Raw genomic sequence first — 23,257 nt, forward strand, 5'->3', positions numbered from 1 at the left:
CCGCTGTAAGCCTTGGCCCCGTTCTCCTGCCTAAGTTCAGCAGTGTGGCCAAGGAGAGCAGTCAGAGGCACTTGGGGAGAAGGTGATTATTCCCACCACCACCATTTTGTTCCTGGTGTACACTGGACACAAGCCAGAATCCATCATGATCTCCTAAGGGCCTTGACTAAATATTTGTTAGGATTTACTGAAAACTGTTGGGAAACTTTATTTTGTTTACATGTCCACCCGAATATGAGATTACTCAGGGGTTGATGGTTACATATCGACAGATCCCATCCAAAGTACTGACTCCAGGAGATCCTTGTTTAGAATTCAAGGTAATAAAATGGGACAACCTGGCAGCCAGAACCACTCAAGCCTGACCTTGAGGCGCTCCACAAGCCAGTCCGTCTCTGCAGCTCCACACCCTTGTTTCCCCCTAGGAATGGGTCTGCTCCAAATCCTGGGGCTCTGCGCCCTGGCCGCATGCTGCGGGGTTGTGTCTGTACCCCAGCCGTTCCTCAAGGACACACCTCTGCTCTCCCGGAACTGCAATGACTCAGATGTGCTGTCGGTCTCAGGCTTCGCCCTGCAGGACATCAACAGAGACCAAAAGGACGGCTACGTGCTGAGCCTCAACCGAGTGAGCCGCGTCTGGGAGCACACACAGGCAAGTGATGCTGTCCGCACTCAGGCAGTCATTTAGACAGCTGCAGAGGCTGGCCGGTGGCTGGGAACCCTCAGACAGGTTGGCAGGTACTTTCAAGATTGGGAACTTGGCCGAGAACCTGACAACATTCTATTCTCCACCAGGCATGCTACTATTCTCTTGTGATCAAGAGCCAGTGCAGAGATCCTACTCTGACATTTGTCTAGGGGCCATAACTTTCAAGGTGTCGCCACAAACACCATATCCTTTGGCTGTCTCAAAAAGCAGAGACTTGTCCAGTCTTTGAGTTCCAGCTCCCTGTGGGATGTGATGTGTTTCTCTACCCCTTCCCACAGGATCACCTAGGGTCTGTGTTCTATCTCGTATTGGACGTGTTGCAGACTGGCTGTCACGTGCTCAGCAAGAAGGCGTGGCAAGACTGTGCGGTGAGGACCTTGCACACCTCAGTAAGTACTCATTCTCGGGGCTCCAGGAAAGAGACTAGGTGCCCTCTTTCTCCAGGTGCAGGTGGTTTGCTGTCTGCCCTCTTTCTCCAAGTGCAGGTGGCTTGCTGTCTGCATGCTTTAACTGGCCCTCTTTGTAGCCTGAAGAGAGGGTGCCCACATGCTTATTTTCATGCTGGAGACAGAATCAAGTCTAACCCATCAGAGGGGTTTCTAGAAAGTTCCACTAGGGTCATGCTGCCCAGAATTGAAAAGGTGTCCCCAAATTGGTTTTGTTTTAATTTTTCTTTTTATATACTAGTTTTGTTATTCATTAGCATGCAATACCGTGCACTGTTACAGGGTATGGTACACTATTTCCACACATGCAGGTAGTGTAAATAGAGCAGATCGGGCAGTTATCCCCTCCTCTCACCCTTTCCAGCCTGTAGTAATCACCATTCTAAGGTCAGAGTAACTTTTTAAACTCCCACGTATGGGAGAGAAATGCAATAATTTGTCTTTCTGTGTCTAACTTCTTTCACTTAACATAACCCCCTCCAATTCTATCCATTTTGCTATGTCAGGGTTTAATTTAATTTAATTTAATTTTAGAGCGAAGAGACAGAGCTGTCATCTAGTAATTTATTCCCCAAATGCTCCCAGTGGCCCCAGGCTGGATGCCAGGTCTGGGAGCCAGGAACTCAATCCAGGTCTCCCACAGGTCTCCCACTACTGGCAGGAACCCAGTCGCTTGGGTCCTCGCCACTGGCCCTCAGGGTCTGCATAGGATTTCATTCTTTTCCCAGAATTGCTTTCTACCTCAAGATCCTCCTGTAGCTCTCAGCCATTTGTTTACATTGGAAGCAAAAAACCAGAGGCAAAGATTCTGGATGTGGAGTTAAGGAGTGCAGAAATTATGGAAGGAGGGCTTTTTATACTTCTTTTATATTTGCTTTGTTTTGTCTTAATGAATGCTAATGCAAGGGCTGTGGCTAGAGAAAGGGATGGCTTACAGTGTAGGAGCCCTTAGGGGTACCTTGGAAGGATTTCCTCAATCATAGAATCTCAATGGCCTCAGAATTGATCCTTTTAAAGATGAATAGAAAAAGAATAGTTTTGTTTGATTCTCGATTATCCTGGGATTAACATTAATTGACATGAACTGTGTAACATGAGTACCTGATAATGACGTCTTTGAAAGAAAACTTTTCAAATCATGTAACCAAATTTGTTAAACTGCATGGACTGATTTTGAAAAGCAAATAGTCGATTTCCCTGCTGTGGATTTTGTTAAGATGACGCTAACTGCTGGAGCACGCGCATGGACAGGGATGCACTCACATCACGTGGTAGAAGTTTGCTTCCCACTCATGTGAAGTTCATGTCCAAGACACTGCCACCTGTAACTCATGGCTTCCACAGTGCTCTGCATCATTATGGAAAGAGAATTTTTAAATCCATGCACAGTATTTTCATAACATATGTTTTCCATAAACATTTTGAAGACCCCTTGAATGCATAGATTTCAAAAATTTTTGCACCAAAATAAACTTAATTGTTAGTTCTGTTTCTTCACAAACTTTTTTGATGTTCCTTTTTATACTCACACTTAATCATGGGGGAGGCTTGGAAATGTGTGTGCCCAAGAAGAGGTCAAACAGCTGGGTGGTGATCCACTACAGCTCCTCCCACTCCAAATCCCTTAACGTCATCTTAAGTTTCTCATTACTTAAAAGTATACAAGTTTCATTGCAGGAGTAGTTCATTCTATAGTGTCACATAATGTATTTCTTGGTTACAGGTTTATGGACAGTGCAAAGCACTGTTTTACATTAATAAGCCAAGAAGAATCCTCTATTCAATTGCTTATAACTGTACTCTTCGCCCAGGTAAGAAATGTTAATTTTAATAAAAGAGGGAAAAGAGCATTTAACCAGAGTTTTGTCAAGCGTGGCTAGGGTTTCTACCATGTTTATTTCATCTTCATTCCAATACCAGTTGCTTAATCTTTCTAGGACTTGCCTTCCCACTAAATGTCAACATACACCTCTCATCTTTCAGTTAATCTTCCTAAATCATCTCCAATAGCTCTCCATTGTGTCCTGCATTAAATCCTAAGTGTTCAGTCTTCCATAAGTGGCCAGACCTGTACGACTGATCCCTTGGCTCGCTTCCTACTGTCTCTGCCGTTACTGCCTTGGCATCATCACCTCTATACTCCATTCAACTGGATGCCAGTTCTCTGAACACATATTGCACTTTGCAACCTCTGCTTCTTGCTGCTGTCTCTCCCTCCACTGAGCATGCCCTCTCCCCCAATGACCTCTACCCTTCAAACCCATACCCACTCTTGAGGGACCACTGCCATGCTGGTTTTTCCACAATGTCCTCTGTTTAAGACAAGAAGAACACTCTCCTGTCATAGTCACATTCCTATAAAACTGGCCAAACCACTCAGGGAGCACAGAGCCTGCACTCCCTTGATATGGAATCATATGTCTTGTTGCCCAGAATATTTTATCCCTGATACCTGTTCCCCTAGTCCCTTTCATGTGTAAGGAGTCATTACTTCTGTTAAATAAATGAGTTAATGGCCTAAATATGAAGTTGAAGCTAAGGACATTTGAAAGAGGCATATGCATTCAATCTGGATCGTCCTTTTCCAAGGGAAAGTCCTTGGAAAGCAAGCTTCTGTCAACATAGAGAAGCATAGGAAGATAGAAGATGGCTACTTCAAGTGCTATCTGCCTGTGAGTCCCTTGGTGAGTCTAGTTAAAGTGCAGGTTCTAATCCTTGAAACCTGCATACCTACCCAGCTCCAGGTTAAACCACTACTAACTCGTTGAATAACCAGACAACGGAGCAAACATTTCAGCAGCCACAGCTTAAGGCTCCTGGCTTTGAAGTCCAAGACTCAGCTAAAACAAATTAGGGACCAGCAGCTGGAAGTAGTCTTAGTGCCTAAATGGAAGTCCTAGGCACCAGGACTGCGGGAGGTCAGGCAGGGACACGTGACGAGGAGGCAGAGTCCCAAGCCTTGGATGTAGCCCCCCTCAACCTCCCTCAGTCCCCAGAAGCACACACATAAACACAGTTAATCAAAGCAATGTGTTTTCTCTGCACAAAACCGCTTCAAATACAAGTTCTCTACCCTTTCACACTAGGTTTGTCAGCAGCTCTCCTCCCAGAGAGTCCAGCTGTGCCATTAGGATGATCATGCTGTCTGATCACACAAAGATTCGATGATTTGCTGTTTTCTGGATCACTTGCTTTTTGTATCCAAAGAGGGTGTGCTTCCGCCTTCCATTATGTCCTTCACTTAGCCATTCGTTCTATAAGCATCTTCTAGGCACTTACGATGTGTTAGGTATTAGGCTGCGTGTTAGGGGCTGAAAGGTGAAGAAGACCTGGCAGTAAGGACTCCCAACCTTGTAGGGCACTCAATCTACTTTACAGAGGCAATGATGAGAAAAGATATTGAAATCATTGGGAGGAGAAGGTCTTATATCTATATACAATACTATGTGTTTTTGAATAAAATCCCTAGAGTAAATACATTTGTGTGAAGTGAAAAATATCTAGCTTTGATTTGATTTTTAAGTATGAAAGTGAAACAGCCCATTATAGAAAATTCACTTCCAACAGCTAACTTCCTTTCCAGAAAATGTCTTCCTTAACCCATCTTTGCCAACACTAATGTAATATCTTTTCTTATTCAACCTTTGCCTCTGCTACAGGCATACAATGTATGACTATTTATAGGGTCGGTAGTGGATAATATTTTAAAACTACTTTCATTGTCACCAACAGTTTCTCGAAGAAAGATTCACTCTAAATGCCCTGACTGTCCGAGCCCCAGCCGCATTGATAAGTCAGATCCTAGGGTCTTGGAAGCTGCCGTTGAGTCCCTTGCAAAATTCAACCGTGAGAGCACTTCGAAGCAGTATTCTCTTGTTAAAGTCACCAAAGCTACTAGCCAGGTAAGGTTAAAATGTCTGGGCCAGTTACACAAGCAAGGTGTCTCATAATTGCTGCTAGAGGTTCCTAGGCTGAGAAGAGTGTATCAAGGCACTACTTTTGATTGGAACCCAATAGCCTTTCTCTGGATTCTCAATTTTGATAGACCTGATGTACCTTCAGTCATGTTTCAGTTTCTGAATGATTTCATGGCATTTCCACAAGAGTCATGTGTCTCAGTTTTGCCTCATCAACCCTAAGGCAAGGAGAGAAATTGACTCACAATGTCTTTGAGGGATTCTGTGTTGGTTTACTTCTTACTGCTACTATTTTCTTTTCTAATTGACCATGGACCATATAGCAAGACAATTCTCACACCATATCAAGGCCTGGAGTTGATATTGAGCCTTATGGGTTAGGCAAAATGGAAACTAATTTGTAATTGGATTGATATCTCTCTCTCACACACAAAAAACTAATCTAAAAGATGAATATATAAGAGGAAAAATAAGTTCACCAATGGAAGGTAAGTAGGGCCCATTCAAATCTCTAAGAAAGCAAGAAGGATATGATGATTGTGTTTTCTAAATAACAATGCATGGTTTGATCAGTGTGGGGACTGGCAGGAATGATGGCTGTGGAATTGACAATGCCTGTGGGAAGGGATCATTTCTGTGACTGTGATGCTGCCAAGTCTGAGGCTTCCCCTATGTGAGGTTCGGTTTTCATGTCTTGACTCTTGTCTCCTAACAGTGGATGGGCAGCCTGGCTTACTTTGTGGAGTATTTAATCCAAGAGTCACCATGCACCAAATCCCAGGCTGGCAGCTGCTCCCTTCAGCCTTCTGACTCTGTGAGTATTCTTGAATTTCTTCATAATGTAAGATGTATGTTCAAACATTATTTCTAAGTATTTGTTGACAATAAGTTATGTGTGAGGTGTTCTAAAGCAAGAGCTATTTTTCCTCCCCTCCAGAAGTAACTGTGTAGAAAAATGAAGGCCAGGTATGATAATATGGCTTTATTCTGTTATAAGGATGATTTTCATTATCAGTGTGATTTAATTGCAAAAAATGATCATGGGGACTACAAAAAGACAGATAATTCTCCTGGTGGTTGGTGATGAACCTGCTTGATCTGAATAAATCTGGTTACATTTGGAATACATCACTCTATTATTATTATTATTATTATTATTTTAACTGAAAAGTGTCGTAATCACCTTTATTTTTTTCTGTGTCCCCCCATCCAGGAACCTTTTATTTAAGGAATACAAATTTCATGTATTTCATAAGTAAAACTTTTGAAACATAGGGATTCTTCAACCGTACCCACCTCCCCCACCTCTCTTCCTCCTCCCTCGCCTATCCCATTCTTATTTTTTACTAAAATCTATTTTCAATTAACTTTATACATATATGATTAACTCTACATTATGTAAAGAGTTCAGCAAATAGTATGAGAGAAAAAACTCTTCCTCAACAATTGAGATAGTTAGCAAACAATTTCACCTAATCTGTTGGTTGCCTCTTCACTTTCCCAAGTGTTTCTTTTGCAGTGCAGAAGCTTCTCAATTTGATGTAATCCCATGTGTCAATTTTGGTTTTGATATTCTGGGCCTCTGGGGTCTTTTCCAAGAACTCTTTTCCTATGCCAATGTCTTGCAGGGTTTCCCCAATGCTTTCTAATAATTTGATGGTATCAGGTTGTAGATTTAGGTCCTTGATCCATTTTTAGTGGATTTTGGTGTAAGGTATAAGGTGTCTTGCCTTATAGTTCTGTATATGGAGATCTAGTTTTCCCAGCACCATTTGTTGAAGAGACTGTCCTTGCTCAAGGGATTGATTTTAGCTCCTCTGTCAAAGATAAGTTGGTTGTAAATGTGTGGGTTGATTTCTTGTGTTTCTATTCTATTCCACTCATCTGCTTATCTATTTTTGTACCAAAATGAGGCAGTTTTGATTATAACTGCCCTGTACTATGCCTTGAAATCTGGTATTGTGGTACCTCTGGCTTTGTTTTTGTTGTATGAGATTGCTTTAGCTTTTTGGGGTCTCCTGTGTTTTCATATGAATTTCAGCATCATTTTTCCTATATCTGAGAAGAATGTCCTCAGTATTTTGATCGGTATCGCACTGAATCTATAAATTGCTATTAGTAGTATGGACATTTTGATGATATTGATACTTCCAATCCATGAACATGGAAGATTTTTCCATTTTTATGTCCTTTTTTTAATGTTTTATAATTCTCATTGTATAGATCTTTGACATTCTTGGTTAAATTTATTCCAGGGTATTTGATTTTTTGTAGCTATTGTGAATGGGATTGACCTTAGAAGTTCTTTCTCAGCCGTGGCATTGTCTATGTATACAAAGGCTATTGATTTTTGTGTGTTGATTTTATATCCTGCCACTTTACCAAACTCTTCTTTGTTCCAATAGTCTGTTAGTGGAGTTTTTTGGATCCCCTATATATAGAATCATGTCATCTGCAAGTAGGGATAGTTTGACTTCCTCCTTCCCAATTTGTATCCCTTTGATTTCTTTTTCTTGCCTTATATATCTGGCTAAAACATCCAGGACTATATTGAATAGCAATGGTGAGAGTGGACATCCATTTCTGGATCCAGATTTCAGTGGAAATGTTTTCAGCTTTTCTTCATTTAATAAAACATTGGCCATGGGTTTGTTTAAATTGCCTTGATTGTGTTGAGGACTGTTTCTTCTATACCAAATTTGCTTAAGATTTTCATCATGAAAGGGTCTTGTATTTTATCAAATGCTTTATCTGCATCTATTGAGATAATCATATGGTTTTTGTTCTTCAGTTTATTAATGTGGTGTATCACGTTGATTGATTTGTGAATGTTGAACCATCCCTGCATACCAGGGATAAACCCCACTTAGTCCAGGTGAATGATCTTTCTGATGTGTTGTTGGATTTGATTGCTAGTATTTTGTTGAGAATTTTGGGGTCTACATTCATCAGGAAAATTGGCCTGTAGTTCTCTTTCTCTGTTGTATCTTTTTCAGGTTTAGGAATTAAAGTGATGCTGGATCCATAGAAGAGTTTGGGAGGATTCCCTCCATTTCAATTGTTTCGAATAGCTTGAGAAGATTTGGAGTTAGTTCTTTAAATGTCTGGTAGAATTCGGCAGTGAAACCATCTCGTCCTGGGCTTTTCTTTGTTGGGAGTGTCTTTATTACTATTCAGTTTCTGTCTTGGTTATTGATCTGTTTAGGTTTTCTTCATGGTTTAGTTTTAGGTGTCTTCGTGGCTTAATTTAGGTAGGTTGTATGTGTACAGGAATCTAACTATTACTTCTACGTTTCCTGATTTGTTGGCATACAGCTCTGTTTTTTTTTTTTTAAGATTTATTTTATTAGAAAGTCAAATTTACAGAAAGAGAAGGAGAGGCGGGGTGGAGGGGTCTTCCATCCACTGGTTCATTCCCCAGTTGGCCGCAATAGTCGGAGCTGCACTGATCCGAAGCCAGGTGCCAGGAGCTTCTTCTGGGTCTCCCACGTAGGTGCAGGGGCTCAAGGACTTGGGCCATCTTCTAGTGCTTTCCCAGGCTATAGCAGGGAGCTGGATAGGAAGTGGAGCAGCTGGGACTCAAACTGGAGCTCATATGGGATGCTGGCACTTCAGGCAGCAGCTTTACCCTCTACACCACTGTGCCAGTCCCAACATACAGCTCTTTGTGATAATTTCTGATGATTGTTTTCATTTCTGTGGTGTCCATTGTTACATTGATTTTTCATCTCTAATTTTATTGATTTGGGTCTTCTCCCTCCTTTTTTTGGTTCATTGGGCCAATGGTGTATCAATTGTATTTTTTCAAAAAACCATTCTTCGTTTCGTTGTTCTTTTGTATTAATTTTTTGTTTCAATTTTGTTTATTTCTTCTCTAATTTTAATTATTTCTTTTCTCATTCTAGTTTTGGGTCTGGTTTGCTGTTATTTTTCTAGGTCCTTGAGATGCATTGATAGCTCATTTATTTAGTGCCTTTCCAATTTCTTGAAGTAGGCACCAACTGTATAAACTTTCCTCTTAACACTGCTTTTGCCGTATCCTGTAAGTTTTGATATGCCATATTTTTGTCTTCATTCATTTTCAGAATTTTTTTTCTTTCTCTATGATTTCCTAAATGACCCACTGTTCAATCAGCAGCATATTGTTCAGTCTCCATGTGTTTGCATATGTTCTAGAAATTCTTGAATTGTTGATTTCCAGCTTCATTGCATTGTGGTCAGAGAACATGCATGGTGTGATTCTGATTTTTTTGAATTTGCTGAGACTTGCTTTATGGCCTGGCCTATCCTAGAGAAAGTTCCGTGCACTGGTGAGAAGAACATGTATTCTGCAACTGTAAAATGGAAAGTTTTGTAGATATCTGTTAGGTCTATTTTGTCTATAGTGTCGAATAACTGTTGTTTCCTTGCTGATTTCTGTCTGGTTGATCTGTCCATTGCTGAAGGTGGGGTATTGAAGCCCTCTATTACTATTGTGTTGGAGTCTATGCCTCCCTTAGCCAGGTGGCCTGATATTAGTTGCATATGCATTTATAATAGTCACATCTTCCTGTTGAATGGATCCCTTAATCATTAAATAGTGCTCTTCTTTATCTCTTTTAACAATTTTTATGTTAGTCTATTTTGTCTGATATTAGAATGGCTATACCAGCTCTTTTTTGGTTTCTGCTAGCGTGGAATATTTTTTTCCATCCTTTCACTTACAGTCTGCGTGCATCTTTGTTGGTGAGATGTGTTTCTTGTCAGCAGCAAATAGATGGGTTTTGTTTAATTCATTTAGCCAGTCTGTGTCTCTTAACTGGAGAGGTGAGGCCATTTACATTCAAGGTGACTATTAGGTAATGACTTGGCCCTGCCATTTTCCCATAAATATTCCTATTGTTTATTTTGGATTTCCTTTGTACTTTTACTAGGAGAGTTTTTGCTCTCACTTTTCATAGTGATGACTATGTTTCTGTGTGTAGCACATCCTTAAGCATCTTTTGTAAGGTTGGATGAGTGATGACAAATTCAATTTCTGTTTGTTATGGAAGTTCTTTATTTCCCCTTCATTCATAAAAGAGAGCTTTGCAGGGTACAATATTCTGGGTTGACAGTTGTTTTCTCTTAAGACTTGGAATGTATCTTACAATTCTCTCCTAGCCTTCAGGGTTTCAGATGAGAAGTCCACTGTGAGTCTAACTGAGATCCTCTGAAAGTAATCTGGTGTTTCTCTTGTCCATGTTTTAGAATCTTTTCTTTATGTTTTATTGTGGAGAGTTTGACCACAATGCGTCATGGTGAATATCTTTTCTGGTCATATCTATTAGTAGTTCTGTGTGCTTCCTGTACTTGGATGTCCCTTTCTTTCTCCAAATTAGGGCAGTTTTCTGTAATTATTTCACTAAAAAGGCCTTCTAATCCATTCTCTCTTTCCACTCCTTCAGGAACTCCTAAGACCCATATGTTGGGTCATTTGATAGTATTCTGTGCTCTCTAACAGTGTTTTTTGGTTTTCTGATTTCATCTTCTTGTGTTTGGTCTAATTTTCTGTGCTTTGTCTTCTAAGCTAGATATTCTTTCTTCTGCTTCACTGAGTCTGTTGTTAAGACTTTCCACTGCATTTTTTTTTTTTTGACAGGCAGAGTGGACAGTGAGAGAGAGAGACAGGGAGAGAAAGGTCTTCCTTTGCCGTTGGTTCACCCTCCAATGGCCGCCGCTGCAGCCGGCGCACCGCGCTGATCCTGGCAGGAGCCAGGAGCCAGGTGCTTTTCCTGGTCTCCCATGGGGTGCAGGGCCCAAGCACCTGGGCCATCCTCCACTGCACTCCCTGGCCATAGCAGAGAGCTGGCCTGGAAGAGGGGCAACCGGGACAGAATCCGGCGCCCCAACCGGGACTAGAACCCGGTGTGCCGGCGCCGCAAGGTGGAGGATTAGCCTATTGAGCCACGGCGCCGGCTTCCACTGCATTTTTTTATTTGTTCTATTTAATTCTTCATTTCCAAGGTTTCATTTTGATTTCTCTTTTAAGATCTCAATTTCATGGGAGAAATTTTCTTTCATGTCATGTATGGATTTCATTTGTTCATGAATTTTCTTATGATCAATTTTTTTAAATTCCATTTCTGGCATTTCTTCAATCTCTTTATCTTCATATTGTAGTATTGAAGTGTGTTCTTTTGGGGGGGGTCATGTTGTCTTCCTTATTCTTGTTTCTTGAATTGCTACATTTACTATTCAACACTTATAGAGATTCTTGTTGGTTTCTTTTTTGTCTTTTTTTTTTCCTGTGATGGTTTTTATGTTTGAACTATTCCTCTGTGGCTTAGTGGAGTGTCCGCTTTTCCAGTGAATACCCAGAGGCGTGTGGGGAATGTGGTCAGGGAGCTCTGTTTAGTGCTCTAGCATGAAAGGAGTGTCCAAGATGACACTCAGGTTAGGCATGGTAAATCTCCTCTTTTTTTTTTTTTTAAACCAGAGGTAGGTTTGTTTTGCTTTGTTGGCATAGTCTCACACTCACCTCCTCTCCTCAAGAGACCAGTGCCTGGGCACTAGCCTCAGTGGGTACAATATTCACCCACATGCCCCCAGGAACCACACAAAGGATCTATGCAATCCTTGGTGTGCACACAGATCCCACAGCAATGTCCCTCACTAGGGAATTTGGAGCCCTGAGCATGTGGAGCCACCCACAGCGACTGCCCAAAGTCCTGGCAATACCCTGCACCCTTCTACGCAGCCACAGTGTTTTCACATTCCAGGTACACAAACCTCCCACAGTCAAAAGTACTCAGCCCCCTATCAGAGCTCCCAGCTAGACTCAGGTGTCTCCGTTTGGCTGGTTCTTGAGTACATGGACACAAGCCGGTGCAGCTGTTACATATGTCCAAAATGGCACCCACTCTCTCTAGGCTTATTACAGGACACTGGTGCAGGGTAGTTGGGGAGAGAAAAATGGCCCCCCTTCTTTCTTCTAGTCTGGTAGGTACATTGTCCCCCACAGGGCTCCAAGCTGGGCCCATGCCAGGCTCTTCCTGCAGCTTTATCACCCGTAGCTTGGGCTGGTGCAGTCTGGTCTCACCTCACTCCAAAGCTGGTTCTGAGGCTCTTGGCTGCTGGGGTTCTGAGTTGTGTGGATCCACACCCTCCACATAGGTCCACAGTGTCCCTCTAATTTGTGTGGAGTTTCCTCTGGAGTTTTCTCCCCAACTCTTCCTTGAGATTGAACTCTCTCCACTTTTTTAAAACTATCTTCCCCCTAGACTAGAACAATAAACTCCCTCCGTGTTCTGCCATCTTGAAAACCCTCTCTTGGATCACTCTTTAAGAAGGACAGAGCCTTGGGGTTAGAGCTGTAGTGCAGTGGGTTAACACCCTGGCCTGCAGTGCTGGCATCCCATGTGGGTGCCGGTTCTAGTCCTGGCTACTCCTCTTCCAATCCAGCTCTCTGCTATGGCCTGGGAAAGCAGTAGAAGATGGCCCAAGTCCTTGGGCCCCTGCACCCACATGAGAGACCCGGAAGAAGCTCCAGGCTCCTGGCTTTGGATTGGCACAGCTCCGGCCATTGCAGCCAATTGGGGAGTGAACCATTGGTTGGAGGACCTCTCTCTCTCTCTCTCTCTCTCTCTCTCTCTCTCTAACTCTGACTTTCAAATAAATAAATAAATCTTAAAAAAAAAAAAAAAGCACAGAGTCAAACAAGCCCTTGTTCAAAGAATGCTTCCAAGATGGAGATAGTTCTTTGAAACCACATGACACATCTTGATAGGAATATAAATTGGCACAATGTGTTAGAGCACCATTGGGCAAAATTCACCATTTTTTTTCTCCCTATTTACTGTTAAATATTAACAGTTTATTATAATGTAATTCACACACCAATGAAGTCATCCTTTTAAGGAATACAATTCAGTGATTTTTATTATATTCACAATTATACCACAATCAGTACTTTCTTATTTTAATGTATTTTCATCAGTCTCCAAAATAATTCCCATACTTAGTAACAGTTATTCCTCATTGTTGCCTCCTACAAGCCCTTCAAAATCATTAATCAGCTTTCTGTCTCTATGACTTTGCCTATTCTGGACAGTTCATTTCAATGGAATCCTACAGTATATGACATTTTGTGTGGCTTCTTTCATGTAGCATGACATTTTCAATGTTTCTTCTTCTCTACATAGAAATAATTGTACTTCTTCCTTGGCCAAATAAGATTTTATTGCATGAATATTGCTTATTCTTTATCCATGCATCCATGGATGAATGTTTGGGTTGTTTCTTGCTATAAAGTATGAATTTTGGCAGACACGTATTTTCATATTTCTTGGGTTTATACCTCAAAGTAGGGTTACTGTGTCTTGTGAGAGCTCTATGTTTTACCCTTTGACTTACTGTCATACTATTTTCCAGAGTAATTGTACCAGTTCCTCATCCTATCAGCAGTGCTTGAGGGTTTCAATTTCTTCATGTCCTTGCCAGCATTTACTATTATCTTAATTTTTGGTTATATACATCTTCCTAGATATGAATTGGTATTTCATGTGGCTTTTACTTGTATTTTCCTGATAGCTAATGCTGTTGAGCATCATACTTTTGATCATCTTTTTACTGGCCATTTGTACATATTCTTTGGAGAATTATCTCCAAATACTTTGCCAGTTTTGAAACTGAGCTACTTATCTTTTAATTGTTGAATTTTAAGAGTTTTTAATGAATGCAGTGTCCTTGTCAGATATATAATTCTTAAAAATTTTCTTCCATTCTCTGGGTTGTATTTTCACTTTTTTGTTGATGTTCTTTGAAGTACCAATATTTTAAATTTTATTAATTCCTACTTGTATATGTTTCTTTCTTTTTTTTGAATATGTTTTTTGGGGAGTATCATACCTAAGAAACCATTGCCTAATCCAATGTCACTAAGATTTACAGGTATGAAAATGTGATACTCAAAATAATATTCAACAAGAAAAGCAAATTGTAGGACTCTTAATTCCCAACCTCAAAACCTACATCAGTGCTATAATATTCAAGATGGTGAGGTCCTGGTATAAGAATCTATAGAACAATGGAAATTGGGAGTAAAGAAATAAATCCTTATAGTGAAGTCTATGACTCATTTTGACTTAATTTTTATATGTGGTGTGAGATAGGATTTCAACTTCATTCTTCTGCATGTGGTGATCCAATTGTTCCAGGACTATTTGTTGAAGAATATCTTTCCCCAGTCTAATTGTCTTGGCATGCTTATTGAAGGTCCACTGACCTTTAATGTAACTTATACCAATACTGATACTGCTTTGAAATTGGGAGATGTGAGTCCTATTTTGTTCTTCCTGTTCATGAGTGTTTGGAACATTCTGGATTCTTTGCATTTTCATAATTATTTGAGGATATGCTCACCAATTTCTATTGTAGAAAGGCAGTTGGAAATTTAATCCATTTGACTGCATTGAATCTGTAGAACAACATGGGAATACTGTCATCTTAACAACATTGTCTTCAAATCGATGCATATGTGGTATTCTTCCATTTGTTTAGAGCCTATTTAATTTCTTTCAATGATAGTTTATAGTTTTTAATGTATAATAGTTCCCTCTTATTTGCAGGGGATAAGTTCTAAGACCACCAGTGCATTCCTGAAACTGCAGATAGCTCCAAACCCTACATATATTGTTTTTCCTGTATATACATAACTATAATAAAGTTTAGTTTATAAATTAGGCACAGTAGCAGATCAACAATAACAGCTAATAATAAAATAGAATAGGTATAATATATACTATAATAAAAGTTATATGAATATGGTCTCTCTTTATATTTATTGTATTATATTCACTCTTTACCTTCTTTTTATGAAATAACACAATGCTTACATGATGAGATGAAGTGAGGTAAATTATGTAGGCATTGTTGCATAAGGTTAGGCTACTAGTGATCTTATTTAAACTCTTAAGCTCTATACTACTGCAACAGTCTATCTGATAACAAACATGGCTACTAGGTGACTAATGGCAAGTAACTTATACAGCTTGGATATGTTACATTGTGTAAAGGAATGATTAGTGTCCCAGAGGGGACAGAACAGGATAGTGTGAGATTTCATCATAGTAATCAGAATGCTGCATAATTTAAAACTCTGAGTTATTAATCTATGGAGCTTTCTACTTTTTTTTAGTCTTTTTTTTTTTTTTTTTTTTTTTTGACAGGCAGAGTGGACAGTGAGAGAGAGACACAGAGAAAGGTCTTCCTTTGCCGTTGGTTCACCCTCCAATGGCCACCGCTGCCGGCGCGCTGCGGCCGGCGCACTGCGGTGATCCGATGGCAGGAGCCAGGTGCTTTTCCTGGTCTCCCATGGGGTGCAGGGCCCAAGCACTTGGGCCATCCTCCACTGCACTCCCAGGTCACAGCAGAGAGCTGGCCTGGAAGAGGGGCAACTGGCACAGAATCCGGCGCCCCGACCAGGACTAGAACCCGGTGTGCCTGCGCTGCAAGGTGGAGGATCAGCCTAGTGAGCCGCAGCACAGGCCTGGAGCTTTCTATATAATATTTTCTGAGTGCAGCTGATTTCAGGCACTTGAAATCACAAAAAACAAAACCATGGATAAGGGGAGACTCCTGTACAAGCCTTGTACTCATCTTGGTGAATTTATTTCTTGAATATTTTATTTTCTTCATTATTAATATAATGAGACTGTCTTGATTTCATTACAAGCATAAATAAATGCGACTGATATTTTAGAATGAATAACATTGTATCCTGTAAACTGAATGAACTTGTTTATTAATTCTGATAGTTTTCTAGCGGATTCCTTAGAATGTTCTATTTATCAGATTAAGTCATCTGCAAACAGAAATCCTTTTACTCCTTCCTTTCCAATCTGTGTGTCACATCCTCTGAGGTCTGCCTGTCAAGTGCACACACAAGCTCCCCTTCGTGCTCCAGTCTGGTGTCAGCACAGCTGGGCCTGTGAATCTGGGGAGGTGAGCAGATGCCAGGCAGGGTACAAGCGCCCTGGCTGTACTTGGTGCACACACCTAGTTTCCAGAGGGTCTTACAAACCCTCCCTTTGTGACCTGGTGATGAGAAAGACTGCAGCACAATTCCCCAAGGGCTTCATGAGTAATACACTTTCCCACCTCAAGGAGTTTCTAGTATTTTTTAATATGTTCTGGAAACAGGTGATAAGTAATATTCAGGCTATCTGTTTAGACACATTTTAGTAAATTCTATGTGAATACACTTAAGAGCTCTTCTTCAGAAATTGAGACAATTTTTTTAAATGTTATGTAAGGTATACAAATTTCATGTATTTCATATATACAGATTCAGGAACATAGCATGAAGAAACTATTCCTCAATAGTAGAGACAAGGGCTGTGAACAGTCATCGAATGTCAAAATGTCCATTTCACTCCAATACATTACATTTTAGGTATTCTATTAGTTACTGCAAATCAGGGAAAACATATATCTGTCTTTGAATATGAGGCAATATTTTATTATAATATTGTATTTACACTTGAAAATATACATATACTATGATCCTAAAATTTCTCTTTTAGAAATCTACCCAAGTAGATTTCTAGTAGTAACTAGGAATATCTGGAAAGATACAGCTTTGAAATCTAAACAGCAACAACAAAAATAGATTCAATCTAGCTGTCCAACAAAAGAGAGTTTGTTAAACAATACAGAGAAATGCTAAGTAGCCATTATGAAGAAAATCATAGAAGTTTATTCAATACCACAAAAGGATTTATAAAACACATTAAGTGACAAAATAGGTTATAAAATAATATTGCGATAAAATTGTATTTTGTATAAAAAATGTATAGGCATGGGACAAAAGCATGGAAGAAAAGAAATCAAAACGTTGCACATCACAAGTGTTTTGCATGCAATCATAGGTCTTTATTTTCTTATTGCTTATAGTCTAGACAACTATTTATTACATTTGTAATAAAATGAATTTATTTTATTTCCAAATAGAAGATGAATGAGCTGAGAGTGGTTTTGTAGGAGCAGACACAGCTCAAGTGGAACATACACAAAAAAGTGCTGTTTCATGAAAGATGGAAACAAATTTCCAACTGACCCAAGGATAGAACCAAGGCCCAGAAGTAGAAATACTACAGAAACAACTTTCTACTCAATACAAATAACTTCCCAGTGATCAGAGTTTTGTTCCTGAAGGAACAATGAGCTTCCCATCACCAGGAGCAAGTTGGCCTATTTTGTGTGATTTCGTGGTAGGGATGACTGGAGACAATTAGATCGAAGCCTGTCTATCCCATCATCATAAAAAACATTGATCGGCTGTGGGTCCACACCAGCAGAAAGCAAGCCGATTTCCACGTATGATCACTGATAGTCTTAATCCATGACAGTGCATTTTCTCTTTTGTTTAGCCCGTTGGTCTTTGCAAAGGTACTCTGATTCAAAATCCACTAGAGAAGCGTGTCACGGTGACTTGTGACTTCTTTGAACAACAGGTACTTTTCAATCTAATTATTTGTCTTTTGGGGTTGAGGGGGCGGGGCAGAGCTGATTTTCTGTATTTAGCTGACACCCCACCCCTTCCTTTGATTTTCCCAAGACCAATGATCACCACTTTACTCAGGCTAAGGCCACGCCCCCACAGCAACTCGTCCAAGGCCTGTTCCACTTTTCTCTGAGGCATTAAATTCCATGTTCCAAAGAAGCCTTACCCCAAACCACAGTGGGGGAGTCGTTTCCAGAAGCCCTTATCGAGCACTTTCTGTGAGGCAGCTTGCTGTCGCTGGCAGGATGGTTGAGGCCAGGTACCTGGGCTCCAGTCCTGCTCTGTCACCTGTGAGCTGTGTGATCATGGACATGCCCTTACTGTCTGAGTCCTAGAGGAAGGTGTTGCAACTCCACCTCATTCAGACCCTTGAGAAACAAGTGCTGATGGGCATTGTACAAACCCTAGCACAACGCACACAATCAAAAGAAGGCAGCTGCTGGTGCCACAGTTGAGAACAGGGAGACAGCTTTCTAGGGACTTGAGCAAGTTGTTGAACTTCTCTGGGCTGTTGTCCAGCTCTGGCATCATGAGATTTGCAGCCAAGCTTCAACAGGGCTTGGTCGCTCTGGCCCTTACCTGTTTTGCTTGTCAAGCTTTTCACCAGGAAGCCCATCCCTTTAGCTAGTCTTCCTTTGGAACCTCCTACCAGAAGCTCACAGACCAGCTCAGCCTGGTACCTCGCATGACAGAGCTTTCCTTACAGAACTCTGCATTGGAAACCATTCTTATTTCAGGCTCCTGCCCCTGGAACTGAAAGCCCTGCTGGTGACCAGGGACCTTCAAACCTCCCCAAGGTGGAAGAGCTCCAGCAGAAAATCACACCACCTACTGACACCCCCACCAAAGTGCTGTCGACGGGAATTGTCCAACACCTCCCTGACTTGGATGATGAGAAGCCCGAAGGCTCCCAGGGAGAGGGCCCTCCGGAGGCCTTTCCCGTGCAGCTGGAGCTAACCACAAATCCCCAGGGAGAACTCCTGGATGTCTCCTTCCTCTTCCTGGAGCCCATAGAGGTGAAGCTGGTCATCCTGCCTTTCCCCAAAGAAGACCAACACTCTGGCCAGTGCCCAGGGCCGGCCCAGAACTTCGACCCTCTTATCCTCCCACCGTGAGACCCAGTGGATTCCACGGGGGTGTGGTGCTCTGCACGAGATGAGAGGCTGGGGGGAAGAGGGACAGGGAGTGAGTTCAGATGCAGAGAAGCCTAATAAAGTGTGGTTTTCTGATTCCTCTTCATCTCAACACATTGGCTGGAAATGGAAATAAGGGGCCCACACCCTCCCCTCGGGCTGCACCATGCGCAGTGCATCGTGCTGCTCGCCGGAACGGGAGATTGCTTCCTAGACAGCACAGTCTCCTGTTTTGGATACCGGCTTCTCTAGAGTCTCTGTGTTAAAGCGTTCCCCGAGCAAAGTCGCTTTCTCTAATACCAAGGGATATGCGAAGCAAAGCCCAGCAACTCCGTTCTCTACATCCTCTCATGACAAGATCCAGTTTAGCTAGGTATTATCTGTAGCATTGCCAACCCTCTGTCTCTTTTCATCTGTTTGAAAGTCTCTGGGCCTCCAGAGGGAGGCCCCTCAGAGTCGGGACACGTGGCAGACGTGCACCTGTGGCCTGTGCCGGGCACTGCGGTAACCCCAAACCACAATAAGCCTCCTCATTAGCACACTTCCCCTCAGTGCAGGTGCTAAAGGCCCTTCGAGACATTCAATCATAGCCCTCTTTTTCTATATTTAAAAGCATGTGAAGCGTGGGCATTTAGCTTAGCAGTTAAGACACAAGCTACAATGCTTCCATCAGCCGCCAGTATTACAGCACCATAGATCTGGCTGTGGCTTGTGAGCCTGGAGTCCCAGATAGTCCACTTCCAATCAGCTCCCTGGTACCTTGTCCGGGAAAGTAGTGGAAGATGGCCCAAGTGTTTGGGCTCCTGCCACCCATGTGGGAGACCCAATTTGGGGAGTGAACCAGAAGATGGAAGATCTCTCTCTCTCTCTCTCTTTCTCATTCATTTCAAATAAATAACTCTAAAGAATAAAAGATGCACACATCCTACATCAGAGTACCTCCATGGAACATCTGGCTCTGGTTCCAGAGTCTGGCTCTGACTTCCTGCTAATGCAAACTCGGGGCGGCATCAGCGATAGCACAAGTGACTGGGTTCCTGCCACCCACACAGGAGGCCTGGACTGTGTTCCCGGTTCCTGGTTTCCAGTCCAGTCCCAGCCGTTGCAGGCATTTAGGAAGTCTAGGGGGGAGCTCTGTCTCTCCCTTCCCCCGTCTCCCTCTAAAATTAATTAATAAAATTTTAAAAACTGTAGGACAAACGTCCCCTTGGTTAAAAGTAAGTATGCGCTCATGCACACAGGCACACATTAAAGACAGGACTATCGACATTTTGGCAGGATTCGCAGCTGTGACTTCTCCTCCATCCTGGCAACCACGTCTTGGACGAGGCACACGGGCTTTGGCATAATTTACTAAAGGGAAATAGAAAATATCCACACTTGGGCCAGCGCCACGGCTCAATAGGCTAATCCTCCACCTAGCGGCGCCGGCACACCGGGTTCTAGTCCCAGTCGGGGTGCTGGATTCTTTCCCGGTTGCCCCTCTTCCAGGCCAGCTCTCTGCTGTGGCCCGGGAAGGCAGTGGAGGATGGCCCAAGTGCTTGGGCCCTGCACCCCATGGGAGACCAGGAGAAGCACCTGGCTCCTGCCTTCGGATCGGCGCGGTGCGCCGGCCGCAGCGCGCCAGCCGTGGCGGCCATAGGAGGGTGAACCAATGGCAAAAGGAAGACCTTTCTCTGTGTCTCTCTCTCACTGTCCACTCTGCCTGTAAAAAAAAAAAAAGAAAAAAAAAAGAAAAAAAAAGAAAGAAAAAAGAAAAAAAGAAAATATCCACACTCTAGTACTCCTATCTGCTTCCCCTAAGTAGGAGAAATGATTATAAGGGTGCCATGTGGGATTGTATACCCTGTCTCACTCAGGGCCTGGCAGAGGAATGATACTCAGATAGCTCAACAGAAAGGATTTTGCTAAAGGAACTTTGCACGTAGCCTGTAGGCTGGGTCAAAGGAAAGACAAGGATGACAAGGGATTCTGGCACGTGTGGTGAGCAGCAAGGGCAAGGAGCCTTCAGGCCTCAGTCTTTGGAGGCAGGAGGAGGAGGCTGACCGACCAGCTGGTGCTGGAAGGAGGCACTACATGGCAGGAGCCAGCCGGTGGAGGATGCAGCTGCTGCGGAACCTGCTACTGACGGGAGAAGGAGCAGGGGAGGAACACCTGCCTCTCTACCCCTCCCTTCTCCCTTCCTCCAATCGCCTCTGCCCATTGGCCTTGTGAACCCAACCGTGATCTAACCAGTAGGGGAGCCTGGGTTATTCAACCCGAGACCAGGCAGAGAAAGTCAAAAAGGATGGATCTGGGTCAAAGGGCAACCATCACAAGCCCCTGGCAGCTTTCCCCAAGAGCGTTCTAGAATGCCCTTCTGTACTGAAAAAGGGTGGAGAAGCACCCTGGGGGCTGTGTTTCCCTCTGGCTAGTCCCTCCTTTCTCTTTCCTTGGCTATATTACCTATCAGGGAGATAGAATTAGGCTCCGGAATCTGGAAAACATCGTGCTGAGTGAAATAAGCCAGTCCCAAAGGGACAAATATCATATATTCTCCCTGATCGGTGACAACTAACCGAGCACCAAAAAGGAAACCTGTTGAAGTGAAATGGACACTATGAGAAACAGTGACTTGATCAGCCCTTGTCCTGACTGTCGAGGAACAACTTAATACTTTATCCCTTTTAGTATTTTTTTTTGTTCTACTTAATACTATTGGTTGAACTCTTTAATTAACACACAATTATTCTTAGGTGTTTAAATTTAACTTAAAAGTGATCTCTGTTAAATATAAGAATGGGAATAAGAGAGGGAGGAGATGTACAGTTTGGGACATGCTCAATCGGACTTGCCCCAAACGGTAGAATTAGAAATGTGCCAGGGGATTCCAATTCAATCCCATCATGGTGGCATGTACCAATGCCATCGCACTAGTCAAAGTGATCAGTTTCAGTTCACAATTGATTATAATGAAAGGAATAAGAGTCAAAGGGATCACATAAACAAGACTAGTGTCTGCTAATACTCACTGAAAGAATTAAAAAGGAGAGAATGATCCAACATGGGAAGCAGGATACACAGCAGACTCATAGAATGGCAGATGTCCTAAACAGCACTCTGGTCTCAGAATCAGCCCTTAAGGCATTCGGATCTGGCTGAAGAGCCCATGAGAGTATTTTAGGCATGGAAAGCCAAGACACTCTGAAAACAAAACAAAACAAAACAAAAACAGCTAAATGAAAGATCTCTGAGAGTGAGATTCCAGTGGAAAGAACAGGCCATCAAAAAAGGAGGTACCTTTCTCTGAAGGGAGGAGAGAACTTCCACTTTGACTATGACCTTGTCTAAATAAGATCAGAGTTGGCAAACTCAAAAGGCTTCCATATCCTTGGCAACTCATGACAAGAGCCTAGGGTGATTACCGATGCCATAAACAAGAGTGTCAATTGTTAAGTCAACAACAGGAGTCACTGTGCACTTACTCCCCATGTAGGATTTCTGTCCTTAATGTGTTGTACAATGTAAATTAATGCTATAATTAGTACTCAAATAGTACTTTACACTTCGTGCTTCTGTGTGGGTGCAAACTGTTGAAATCTTTACTTAATATATACTAAATTGATCTTCTGTATATAAAGATAATTGAAAATGAATCTTGATGTGTATGGAATGGGAGAAGGAGTGGGAGATGGGAAGGTTGCGGGTGGGAGGGAAGTTATGGGGGGAAAAAGCCACTGTAATCCAAAAGCTGTACTTTGGAAATTTATATTTATTAAAAAAAAAAAAAAAGAATTAGGCTTCTGAGCTGGAGTCCACTCCCCCTGTCCCCTGTATGATCTCACCTGTATCCACCCACCTGTCAATCAGACTACATAACCACTCCCCTTTTGGAAGTAGAAAAGAGGCTGGAACACGCTGAGCCAGCCCCCATTCTGCCGCTTCTCTTGCCTGCTTCTCTGCCCACCCACTCTTCTGCCCACTGCCCCTCTCGCTTGCAGTCTCTGCGCTGCTCCCTGGAAGAGGCTGGAATGGAACGCCCCATTTACTCTTTCTGACCCACTTTCCCCCAACAAAGTCCCCATGTTCCTGTGTATTTTTTTCACTTTCCAAATAAATCCTAAACTTTACCATGTTGCGTGTCTTGTTTGGGCCAGTGCTTAGAATTCTTGTCTAAGTAAATGGCAAGAGCCCAAAATATTAAATTCTGGCTCAAGGTAAACCATAAGGCACTGCTGACCCTTACCTGTGCTGTGAACTTGTACCAGTGGACGTCATCCCACGTCCTCGGGGTTTTCTCCTACATCTCTCGTCCCTCCCTTTCAGGCTCCAATCAGGTTGCTCTCCTCTGGCTCAGCTCTCAGATGCCACTTCCCTAACTGTCGGTCCTAACAAGCTAACCCATATCCTTCAATTTCAAGCCCTAGTGATCAATCAGTTGTTTACAACTCGCTAACACAAATCAGCTGAAACTTTAGGAGTTCAGCATTTGTAGTCAGGTGGCATTAAGAATTAGCACTGATGAAGCTTTGAAACCATAGAAAAATGAA

The 23,257-nt window shown here is 42.3% G+C and overlaps 1 protein-coding gene across 1 annotated transcript; it reads left to right on the forward strand.

Moving 5' to 3' along the window:
- Window positions 1-260: 260 nt before the first annotated feature.
- FETUB (fetuin B) lies at window positions 261-18,827 on the forward strand. The gene is made up of 8 exons (XM_051859169.3): window positions 261-320; window positions 426-652; window positions 988-1,098; window positions 2,879-2,966; window positions 4,888-5,057; window positions 5,788-5,886; window positions 17,462-17,545; window positions 18,333-18,827. Exons 2-8 carry the CDS (start codon window positions 428-430, stop codon window positions 18,708-18,710), a joined length of 1,155 nt encoding a protein of 384 aa, XP_051715129.3. The 5' UTR covers window positions 261-320; window positions 426-427; the 3' UTR covers window positions 18,711-18,827.
- The last annotated feature ends 4,430 nt before the right edge of the window (window positions 18,828-23,257 follow it).

This window comes from Oryctolagus cuniculus, chromosome 4 (genome assembly GCF_051225735.1).
Source record: "Oryctolagus cuniculus isolate XC-2025 breed Fujian yellow rabbit chromosome 4, ASM5122573v1, whole genome shotgun sequence".
NCBI lineage: Eukaryota > Metazoa > Chordata > Mammalia > Lagomorpha > Leporidae > Oryctolagus > Oryctolagus cuniculus.

Bases quoted from the DNA above. Each gene is read 5' to 3' on its own strand.
- FETUB (XM_051859169.3), top strand. From the start codon at position 428: ATGGGTCTGCTCCAAATCCTGGGGCTCTGCGCCCTGGCCGCATGCTGC. The intron at 653-987 runs GCAAGTGATGCT...CCCTTCCCACAG, and splicing joins GCGTCTGGGAGCACACACAG to GATCACCTAGGGTCTGTGTT. The intron at 5,887-17,461 runs GTGAGTATTCTT...TCTTTTGTTTAG, and splicing joins CCCTTCAGCCTTCTGACTCT to CCCGTTGGTCTTTGCAAAGG.